At 40.6% G+C, this 12,199-nt stretch overlaps 1 protein-coding gene across 1 annotated transcript in view; it reads left to right on the forward strand.

Moving 5' to 3' along the window:
• Nucleotides 1–12,199, forward strand: part of CWH43 (cell wall biogenesis 43 C-terminal homolog) — an 89,703-nt gene that overhangs the window by 44,875 nt on the left and 32,629 nt on the right. Inside the window, exons 12-13 of the mRNA XM_005554882.4 lie at nt 6,307–6,456; nt 11,766–11,910. Of these exons, the coding sequence (XP_005554939.3) occupies nt 6,307–6,456; nt 11,766–11,910 (295 nt within the window). The remainder of the gene's footprint in view (nt 1–6,306; nt 6,457–11,765; nt 11,911–12,199) is intronic.

Consider the following 12,199-nt stretch of genomic DNA (forward strand, 5'->3'; position numbering starts at 1 on the left):
TTGGTGGGATGTGTGCAGTGGGACACATCCCTCCTTTTTTTTTTTTTTTTTTTTTACTTATTTATTTATTTATTTATTTATTTATTATTATTATTATACTTTAAGTTCTAGGGTACATGTGCATAACGTGCAGGTTTGTTACATATGTATATTTGTGCCATGTTGGTGTGCTGCACCCATCAACTCGTCAGCACCCATCAACTCGTCATTTACATCAGGTATAACTCCCAATGCAATCCCTACCCCCTCCCACCTCCCCATGATAGGCCCCGGTGAGTGATGTTCCCCTTCCCGAGTCCAAGTGATCTCATTGTTCAGTTCCCACCTATGAGTGAGAACATGCGGTGTTTGGTTTTCTGTTCCTGCGATAGTTTGCTGAGAATGATGATTTCCAGCTGCATCCATGTCCCTACAAAGGACACAAACTCATCTTTTTGATGGCTGCATAGTATTCCATGGTGTATATGTGCCACATTTTCTTAATCCAGTCTGTCACTGATGGACATTTGGGTTGATTCCAAGTCTTTGCTATTGTGAATAGTGCCGCAATAAACATCTGTGTGCATGTGTCTTTATGGCAGCATGATTTATAATCCTTTGGGTATATACCCAGTAATGGGATGGCTGGGTCATATGGTACATCTAGTTCTAGATCCTTGAGGAATCGCCATACTGTTTTCCATAATGGTTGAACTAGTTTACAATCCCACCAACAGTGTAAAAGTGTTCCTATTTCTCCACATCCTCTCCAGCACCTGTTGTTTCCTGACTTTTTAATGATCGCCATTCTAACTGGTGTGAGATGGTATCTCATTGTGGTTTTGATTTGCATTTCTCTGATGGCCAGTGATGATGAGCATTTTTTCATGTGTCTGTTGGCTGTGTGAATGTCTTCTTTTGAGAAATGTCTGTTCATATCCTTTGCCCACTTTTTGATGGGGTTGTTTGTTTTTTTCTTGTAAATTTGTTTGAGTTCTTTGTAGGTTCTGGATATTAGCCCTTTGTCAGATGAGTAGATTGCAAAAATTTTCTCCCATTCTGTAGGTTGCCTGTTCACTCTGATGGTAGTTTCTTTTGCTGTGCAGAAGCTCTTTAGTTTAATTAGATCCCATTTGTCAATTTTGGCTTTTGCTGCCATTGCCTTTGGTGTTTTAGACATGAAGTCTTTGCCCATGCCTATGTCCTGAATGGTACTACCTAGGTTTTCTTCTAGGGTTTTTATGGTATTAGGTCTAACATTTAAGTCTCTAATCTATCTTGAATTAATTTTCATATGAGGAGTAAGGAAAGGATCCAGTTTCAGCTTTCTACTTATTTTCCCAGCACCATTTATTAAATAGGGAATCCTTTCCCTATTTCTTGTTTCTCTCAGGTTTGTCAAAGATCAGATGGCTATAGATGTGTGGTATTATTTCTGAGGACTCGGTTCTGTTCCATTGGTCTATATCTCTGTTTTGGTACCAGTACCATGCTGTTTTGGTTACTGTAGCCTTGTAGTATAGTTTGAAGTCAGGTAGCGTGATGCCTCCAGCTTTGTTCTTTTGACTTAGGATTGTCTTGGAGATGCGGGCTCTTTTTTGGTTCCATATGAACTTTAAAGCAGTGTTTTCCAATTCTGTGAAGAAACTCATTGGTAGCTTGATGGGGATGGCATTGAATCTATAAATAACCTTGGGCAGTATGGCCATTTTCACGATATTGATTCTTCCTATCCATGAGCATGGTATGTTCTTCCATTTGTTTGTGTCCTCTTTGATTTCACTGAGCAGTGGTTTGTAGTTCTCCTTGAAGAGGTCCTTTACATCCCTTGTAAGTTGGATTCCTAGGTATTTTATTCTCTTTGAAGCAATTGTGAATGGAAGTTCATTCATGATTTCGCTCTCTGTTTGTCTGTTACTGGTGTATAAGAATGCTTGTTAATTTTGCACATTAATTTTGTATCCTGAGACTTTGCTGAAGTTGCTTATCAGCTTAAGGAGATTTTGGGCTGAGACAATGGGGTTTTCTAAATATACAATCATGTCATCTGCAAAGAGGGATAATTTGACTTCTTCTTTTCCAAACTCAATACCCTTGATTTCTTTCTCTTGCCTGATTGCCCTAGCCAGAACTTCCAACACTATGTTGAATAGGAGTGGTGAGAGAGGGCATCCCTGTCTTGTGCCAGTTTTCAAAGGGAATTTTTCCAGTTTTTGCCCACTCAGTATGATATTGGCTGTGGGTTTGTCATAAATAGCTCTTATTATTTGGAGGTACGTTCCATCAATACCGAATTTATTGAGCGTTTTTAGCATGAAGGGCTGTTGAATTTTGTCAAAAGCCTTTTCTGCATCTATTGAGATAATCATGTGGTTCTTGTCTTTGGTTCTGTTTATATGCTGAATTATGTTTATTGATTTGCGAATGTTGAACCAGCCTTGCATCCCAGGGATGAAGCCCACTTGATCATGGTGGATAAGCTTTTTGATGTGCTGCTGAAACCGGTTTGCCAGTATTTTATTGAGGATTTTTGCATCGATGTTCATCAGCGATATTGGTCTAAAATTCTCTTTTTTTGTTGTGTCTCTGCCAGGCTTTGGTATCAGGATGATGTTGGCCTCATAAAATGAGTTAGGGAGGATTCCCTCTTTTTCTATTGATTGGAATAGTTTCAGAAGGAATGGTACCAGCTCCTCCTTGTAACTCTGGTAGAATTCAGCTGTGAATCCATCTGGTCCTGGATTTTTTTTTGTTGGTAGGCTGTTAATTATTGCCTCAATTTCAGAGCCTGCTATTGGTCTATTCAGGGATTCAACTTCTTCCTGGTTTAGTCTTGGAAGAGTGCAAGTGTCCAGGAAATTATCCATTTCTTCTAGATTTTCTAGTTTATTTGCATAGAGGTGTTTATAGTATTCTCTGATGGTAGTTTGTATTTCTGTGGGGTCGGTGGTGATATCCCCTTTATCATTTTTTACTGCGTCTATTTGATTCTTCTCTCTTTTCTTCTTTATTAGTCTTGCTAGCGGTCTGTCAATTTTGTTGATTTTTTCAAAAAACCAACTCCTGGATTCATTGATTTTTTGGAGGGTTTTTTGTGTCTCTATCTCCTTCAGTTTTTCTCTGATCTTAGTTATTTCTTGCCTTCTGCTAGCTTTCGAATGTGTTTGCTCTTGCTTCTCTAATTCTTTTAATTGTGATGTTAGAGTGTCAATTTTAGATCTTTCCTGCTTTCTCTTGTGGGCATTTAGTGCTATAAATTTCCCTCTACACACTGCTTTAAATGTGTCCCAGAGATTCTGGTATGTTGTATCTTTGTTCTCATTGGTTTCAAAGAACATCTTTATTTCTGCCTTCATTTCGTTATGTACCCAGTAGTCATTCAGGAGCAGGTTGTTCAGTTTCCATGTAGTTGAGTGGTTTTGATTGAGTTTCTTACTCCTGAGTTCTAGTTTGATTGCACTATGGTCTGAGAGACAGTTTGTTATAATTTCTGTTCTTGTACATTTGCTGAGGAGTGCTTTACTTCCAATTATGTGGTCAATTTTGGAATAAGTGCGATGTGGTGCTTAGAAGAATGTATATTCTGTTGATTTGGGGTGGAGAGTTCTATAGATGTCTATTAGGTCTGCTTGCTGCAGAGATGAGTTCAATTCCTGGATATCCTTGTTAACTTTCTGTCTCGTTGATCTGTCTAATGTTGACAGTGGAGTGTTGAAGTCTCCCATTATTATTGTATGGGAGTCTAAGTCTCTTTGTAAGTCTCTAAGGACTTGCTTTATGAATCTGGGTGCTCCTGTATTGGGTGCGTATATATTTAGGATAGTTAGCTCTTCCTGTTGAATTGATCCCTTTACCATTATGTAATGGCCTTCTTTGTCTCTTTTGATCTTTGATGGTTTAAAGTCTTTTTTATCAGAGACTAGTATTGCAACCCCTGCTTTTTTTTGTTCTCCATTTGCTTGGTAGATCTTCCTCCATCCCTTTATTTTGAGCCTATGTATGTCTCTGCATGTGAGATGTGTCTTCTGAATACAGCAGACTGATGGGTCTTGAGTCTTTATGCAGTTTGCCAGTCTGTGTCTTTTAATTGGAGCATTTAGTCCATTTACATTTAAGGTTAATATTGTTATGTGTGAACTTGATGCTGCCATTATGATAACTGGTTATTTTGCTTGTTAGTTGATGCAGTTTCTTCCTAGCCTCGATGGTCTTTACATTTTGGCATGTTTTTGCAATGGCTGGTACCAGTTGTTCCTTTCCATGTTTAGTGCTTCCTTCAGGGCCTCTTGTAAGGCAGGCCTGGTGGTGACAAAATCTCTAAGCATTTCCTTATCTGTAAAGGATTTTATTTCTCCTTCACTTATGAAACTTAGTTTGGCTGGATATGAAATTCTGGTTTTAAAATTCTTTTTTTTAAGAATGTTGAATATTGGCCCCCATTCTCTTCTGGCTTGTAGAGTTTCTGCCGAGAGATCTGCTGTTAGTCTGATGAGCTTCCCTTTGTGTGTAACCCGACCTTTCTCTCTGGCTGCCCTTAAGATTTTTTCCTTCATTTCAACTTTGGTGAATCTGGCAATTATGTGTCTTGGAGTTGCTCTTCTCAAGGAATATCTTTGTGGCGTTCTCTGTATTTCCTGGATTTGAATGTTGGCCTGCCCTACTAGGTTGGGGAAGTTCTCCTGGATGATATCCTGAAGAGTGTTTTCCAACTTGGTTCCATTTTCCCCGTCACTTTCAGGCACCCCAATCAGATGTAGATTTGGTCTTTTTACATAATCCCATACTTCTTGCAGGCCTTGTTCATTTCTTTTTCTTCTTTTTTCTTTTGGTTTCTCTTCTCGCTTCATTTCATTCATTTGATCCTCAATCGCTGACACTCTTTCTTCCAGTTGATCGAGTCGGTTACTGAAGCTTGTGCATTTGTCACATATTTCTCGTGTCATGGTTTTCATCTCTTTCATTTCGTTTATGACCTTCTCTGCATTAATTACGCTAGCTATCAATTCTTCCACTTTTTTTTCAAGATTTTTAGTTTCTTTGCGCTGGGTACGTAATTCCTCCTTTAGCTCTGAGAAGTTTGATGGACTGAAGACTTCTTCTCTCATCTCGTCAAAGTCATTCTCTGTCCAGCTTTGATCCATTGCTGGCGATGAGCTGCACTCTTTTGCCGGGGGAGATGCGCTCTTATTTTTTGAATTTCCAGCTTTTCTGCCCTGCTTTTTCCCCATCTTTGTGGTTTAATCTGCCTCTGGTCTTTGATGATGGTGACGTACTGATGGGGTTTGGTGTAGGTGTCCTTCCTGTTTGATAGTTTTCCTTCTAACAGTCAGAACCCTCAGCTGTAGGTCTGTTGGAGATTGCTTGAGGTCCACTCCAGACCCTGTTTGCCTGGGTATCAGCAGCACAGGCTGCAGAAGATAGAATATTGCTGAACAGCGAGTATACGTGTCTGATTCTTGCTTTGGAAGCTTCCTCTCAGGGGTGTACTCCACCCTGTGAGGTGTGGGGTGTCAGACTGCCCCTGGTGGGGGATGTCTCCCTGTTAGGCTACTCAGGGGTCAGGGACCCACTTGAGCAGGCAGTCTGTCCCTTCTCAGATCTCAATCTCCGTGTTGGAAGATCCACTGCTCTCTTCAAAGCTGTCAGACAGAGTCGTTTGCCTCTGCAGAGGTTTCGGCTACGTTTGTTGTTGTTTAGCTGTGCCCTGTCCCCAGAGGTGGAGTCTACAGAGACAGGCAGGTTCCCTTGAGCTGCTGTGAGCTCCACCCAGTTCGAGTTTCCCAGCAGCTTTGTTTACCTACTTAAGCCTCAGCAATGGCGGGCGCCCCTCCCCCAGCCTCATGCTGCCTTGCCGTTAGATCGCAGACTGCTGTGCTAGCAATGAGGGAGGCTCCGTGGGCATGGGACCCTCCCGGCCAGGTGTGGGATATAATCTCCTGGTGTGCCTGTTTGCTTAAAGCGCAGTATTGGGGTGGGAGTTACCCGATTTTCCAGATGTTGTGTGTCTCAGTTCCCCTGGCTAGGAAAAGGGATTCCCTTCCCCCTTGTGCTTCCCAGGTGAGGCGATGCCTCGCCCTGCTTTAGCTCTCGCTGGTCGGGCTGCAGCAGCTGACCAGCACCGATTGTCTGGCACTGCCTAGGGAGATGAACCCAGTACCTCTGTTGAAAATGCAGAAATCACCGGTCTTCTGTGTCGCTCGCGCTGGGAGTTGGAGACTGGAGCTGTTCCTATTCAGCCATCTTGCTCTGACACATCCCTTTTTAACACATGTACATGGTAGAGTGGTACTGACAATGATGCCCATGTCTCTTTTCATTGCAATACAGGATTATGGCTTTGTCAAGATACCCAATTGTGAAATCGGAGCATCACCTTCTTCCGTCACCAGAGGGCGAGATCGCACCAGCCATCACATTGACCGTTAACATTTCGGGCAAGCTGGTGGATTTTGTCGTGACACACTTTGGGAACCACGAGTGGGTTTCTTTGGCCTACCTAATATTACCCAAATGCCAAGAAATGTTATTAATAATGTACTTTGATTTCTATGAAATCACCTTTCTCATTTTCTTCTTTTTTACCTCCCAAAGTATTTCTCCCTGTGTTGCTGGTTTTTAAAATCAGACAGAAGCATTTAAGATGCAGGCAGCTGTTAGTGCTGGTGTAGGGACGGGCCGTGTTAGTCTGCATTTACTGAGCTGTACGGTCAATTCCCTGTGCAGGGACTGTCCAAAGTGCATTACTGTGTTTGATCTTCACTCTGTGCAAGGTAAGCACTATTAGAGTCCCATTTTGCAGGTCAAGAAACTAGGCTGAGAGAGGTCAGACAACCCATCCAATGAGGAGCAAGCACAGGGTCAGGGCATAGGCAGCCCCAAACCCAGGGCTGCAAGTGCTTGCAACTACACAATAAACCACACAACAGAAAAAGAAATTCCCTTTTCCTACAGGATTACTGCTACAAATGGAAGTACTGTTGGGATTTGAGTTTATTAAATGACATCTCTTCTCTCCCTCATGTTTTCACAAACAACAGATAGGCAGAGGAATCTGGAAGAGGGAGATCTAAATATCACTTTAAATACTGATAAGCCTATTTGGACAACCTGGCTTAAGTGCCCATATGGACTTGTGAATACATCCCCAAATATATATGAAAATGACTCCCCCTAAACGGTGGGCCTACCCTGCCTGCCCTGGCAAGCTCTCTCCTTGATGGAAAGAAGAGGATGGAAAACAGCTTGTTTGCAAACTGGCAGCTTCCAAGGAGAATAGAAAAGAAGGATTTGAGACAAGCACGTAAAATTAACTTCAAGATTATTGAATTAGAAAAGTCCTCCCCAAAAGTAAAGAATGGGGAGAGAGGCCAATGGTGGTTTTCTAAGGAAGTCCCTCTACAAGCAACATGAAGAGTGGGGAATGAGTTTTACCACCAAAGAATAACATTTACAACCAGTGACAGTACTGAATAAATCATGAATAATCCCAGCAATATATTGTAAAAGCAAACATAAAAGTATATAACTTATACTCTACCATACCAAACCACAATAATTTAAACATGAATGTAAAGAGCTATGTGCTATGACATTCACATGCAAGCTTTGCCTGCATTAATGACACAAGAGGCCACAGAACTTTAAAGTGACATACTTTTGGAAAACAACATTATTGTACTATGTTTTATTTAAACAAATTGATGTGTCTGCCACTCTTATTTCCCTGGTTACCTCACTGTTTCTAATACTATTATGTGAATCTGTGAAAGCATATTTGAATATTTTCTTAAATAGGTCAGATAATAAATAATATAAATAAACCTTCCAAATATAATTAATATGAACCATTCATGAACCAGACTCTTGCTTACCTCCTTAGAAATAAGAGGAGTGTTTGGAGGATGGATGATGTAGATGGTTCGTATCTCTTAAAAAAGCTGTTTGAAGAAATGCTTTCTGTTCCTCCCAGTGATTTTCATGTAGGAAGTACAGACATTCAGAAATCATTCCCATGACCTTATGTTGTACTTAACATTGGGTTTATCTTTTTTTAAAAAAGGTACTTTCTTGTTTAAAGGTTGCAAGTTCTCAACCTAAGAAACAGTTGAACTCCTTCCATTTTTCCTTTGCCTTTTTCCCCCGTCCCCTTTAACTCTCTCCAATATATCCCAAAATGTGAAGAATAGGTTTGAAAAGGAAGAGAAAGCTAAAAGAGAGCCCTAGGAATGCGCTTGAAAAAGAGGAGGGAAGGATTGCCTTTTCTCACTTTCTGTTAACCACATACTTAAAGTTCTCTGGATAACACCATATCCTTTACTTGCTGTCTTGCTCATTTGATTCAATAATAATGACAACAACAATAGCAGTAACAATAATAGTGAACACATATTGAGGATACATACCTCCAGGGATGAAGGCAGTGTAGTTTAATGATTAAGAGCATGGGATTCCAGAACCTGGAATCAGACAATCCGGTTTGAATCCTAATTCTTTAACTAGTTGTGTATCCTTTGCTGAGTTACTTAACTACCTCAAGCTTTAATTTTCTCAACTGCAAATCAGGGGCAATAATCCTACCTATTTCGTGGGGTTCTTGTGCCCATAGTACCTCATACAATGTACATGAATGTAGTAAGTGCTCAATTAACATGGCCGTTACTAAACCAAATCAGACAACTATGAATATAAGGTATATTGGGCAGCTTAAAAAATAATTCATTTATCAAACATGAATCAAGCATCTGACATGTCCCACGCACATGACTAGACTTTGTCTTTGCTTTAGGAACCACTGCTCTGAGCCACCCCCCAGAATTACTGTCTAGTACACTGTAGCCTCCCCAAAAGTGACATAGGAAAGTTAACACCTTGAATAATTTGTGACGCGATCACTACATGTTTTATTTGTCTTTGTTTTCTACAGTACTAAATACACAAATTCTTACTGTGAAAAAATATTTAGAGATTTCATTTTCCAGTGATTATGGCATATAAATGTGAAAATCCTATTAGGAATGAATAATTCCTAATGCTTGTGCATGTTATTAGCTGATTCAAAAGATTTTAAAAAGTACTGACTACATAAGTACATCTTTTATAACCACTAAATAGGAAATGGCAGCATTTTTTAGAAGTCACACAGGCAAACACCCTAACGAAAATTGATATTATTTTAGGTAATTAACTGAGCCACTAATCGCCATTTAAAGAAATCTATAACATGCATCATAAACAAAGAGGAGAGAACACAGAATCCATAGTCTGACACTATGTGACAAAGAACCAAAACTGTGTTCTAGGTTTCGTTCCATTGCAGGTAAACCTTGGTAAGTTCCAGTTCTCGTGTCTCTGAAAATGGGATAAAATTCCCTTTTCCAGCTTACTTTATAGGGTTATTGGACTGACAAAATATTAACAGATAAGAAAACATAAAGCATATGTGAGCTCTGTCTCTTTCTTTCTGTCTTGCCCTCTTTCCTTATACACATATATATACTTTTAACTTTTATTACTCTCACTAGGTAAGATTTATCTCCTGAGAAAATGTAAAACCAAATTCACAGATTACTTCCAGTTAGATGTTACTAAAATATGTTGGATTGAAAACACTTCCTGTGGTTCAGTGGCTTTGGAATTTTCTAGACCTGAATTTGAATCCTAGTTGTAGGTATCAGATGGAACAGAATTCCCTGCAGACCTAATGAAAGAACTACTTAACAAGATGCTGGAGGGACCCATGGAACAAATAAGAGAGGCCGAGGCACTCAGACACCCATAACAGTGCCTGCCTTAGGGCTGAAGGAATAGGCAGAGAAAACAGTGTTCCCAGAGCCCAGTGAGACCCAGAACCAGGACAAGGGACCACCTAGCATAGAATGCAGCTACTGCCAGAGGGACTGGGGAAGGAATCCCAGAATGTTGCTTTTCTCCCACATTTTAATCTCCTGTGGTGCCTCCAATTGGCCAAACCTAACTTGAAACCAGGAGAGAAGGAAGTCCAGGAGGTGAAATCTGCAGGGGTCAGCCTCCCAGGGCATAGAGAAAGACAGAGGATGAATGTGGGCAGGGGAGATGAAGAATAACCATAGGCATATTAGCCTCATTTGAAAATAGAGCTACCACCTGCCTTCTGTTGTGAGAATTCAGTAGCAAAGGGGTTTAACAAATGGCCATTCTTTTCACTCTTTTATTTCTTGAGACATCTTTTAATAGCCCTCAGCTGTCTACACAAATTTATCCAACTCAGTCCTGTCTTGAGATCCTAACTCAACAAGGTTTCTCCAGTCTTCTCAGTGCTTGGTGATCTTCTATTTTCTTTGTCATTTTCTCCCTTAACACTCATGTATTAGCTACCTTTCTATGTAAATACCCTGTTTGTCTACTTCCTATCTGTTCTGGGCTCCATTCCTTGCTCTTACTCTCAGCTATGCATTGCAGAGAACTGCATTTCTCACAGTCCCTTGCCTTCTGGCTTCTGGGTAGGTTTAGCCAATGGGAGGCACTAGTGCAAGGTTGGAGGGAGTAGAGAAGAGAGTGTATTTCTCTCCTTCTCTCTCTGCTTCCTCTGGTGTCTATGGGAGGAGTTGAGTCTCTTCTGTGGCTCCAGTTCTTCTCTGAATGGTCCCAGTTCCTCTGGGAAGCCTCCTCCATTGATACATCTCCCACTAGTCAGTGCTGGCTTCTGGACTCTGATAATATCACCTCCTCTTGTTTTCCCTGTAGCTGTAGAGGTGGTACTGGTTTCTTATTGTTGTTAATCTCTGATTGCATAATTGACTCCTATCTGGCTAACCAATTCCCTATATTAAATTCACTTTGTTTGAAACATCTAGGGTGTTTCTGTTTTCCTGGCTGGATCATGTAAAATATGATGTCCTATTTTCCCCCAAACAGACTGACTCTAAACTCCCCAGGAGCTAGATGTACCCACCTAAGTATCTCAGTTATAGGTTTACAGTGCTTAGCATAATAAAAGCACCATGTTTGGCCGGTGTTTGAGCAGGAGAGTTAAGAAGGCTTTCAGAAAGTGTTCAGTTGGGCTGGGCAGTGGGTCACGCCTGTAATCTCAGTATTTTGGGAAACAAGGTGGGTGGATTGCTTGAGGCCAGGAGTTCAAGACCAGCTTGCCCAACATGGAAAACACTGTCTCTACTAAAAATACAAAAATTAAGTCGTGCATGGTGGTGTGTGCCTGTCATGCCAGCTACTCAGGAAGCTGAGGCAGGAGAATTGCATGAACCCAAGAGGTGGAGGTTCCAGTGAGCTGAGATTGTGCCATTGCACTCCAACCCATGTGACAGTGTGAGACTCCGTCTCACGAAAAAAAAAAAAAAAAAAGTAGTGTTCAGTTGAAGGAGCTTAGGTTACATAAGCCTGATGGGCTCTGCAAATGTCAGGATTCTTCATCTTACCAGTATTCTTGGCTCTTTTTACTTTTTTAAACTACTAGTTCTTTAGCTGTAATACTGATGGTGAGTTCTCACATTATTGATTTAATCTCTTCTGATGAAAAGTTGAACAAATGCTGTATTTAGAGTTGATCTTTAAATTGACTGGACTCCAAATGATTTGTGAAGAAAGGTCATGTTCTCAGCCAAATGTCTGTCTGCCTACTCATTTGAAGCACTGTATCTATGTCTTGTTCATTTGTATAACATTAAGACATTTGCCCGAGTAGGAACGACTCTGGGCTTGTTCACTATGTGCAGATCATCTCTGAGGTAACTAAGACTTTTTAAAGATTGTTTTACAAATACTATAAAGGGTCATATTTTTACATTTTTTAGAGATGACCTCGACAGGAAACTGCAGGCTATTGCTGTTTCAAAACTACTGAAAAGTAGCTCAAATCAAGTGATATTTCTGGGATATATCACTTCAGCACCTGGCTCCAGAGATTATCTACAGCTCACTGAACATGGCAATGTGAAGGTAACATAATCTTAATAGGATTTATAATTTATTAAGTAAAATACTTCTTTTTCTTTCATGTTTTTTAAAAAATCAACCTCACCTAACAATTTAATGCGCAGTCTGAGTATCTACTGCTGCATAGAAAATCACCACAAAACATACGAGCTTAAAACAGCAGCAATCTTCTATTTGCTCATAAATCTGCAATGCGGACAGGGCTCAATGGGGGTAGCTCATCTCTGTCCCATGCAGGGTCAGCTAGGTGGCTCAACCAAGGACTAGAGGATCTACTTCACAGTAGATTTAT

This window comes from Macaca fascicularis, chromosome 5 (genome assembly GCF_037993035.2).
Source record: "Macaca fascicularis isolate 582-1 chromosome 5, T2T-MFA8v1.1".
NCBI classification, from domain to species: Eukaryota; Metazoa; Chordata; class Mammalia; order Primates; family Cercopithecidae; genus Macaca; species Macaca fascicularis.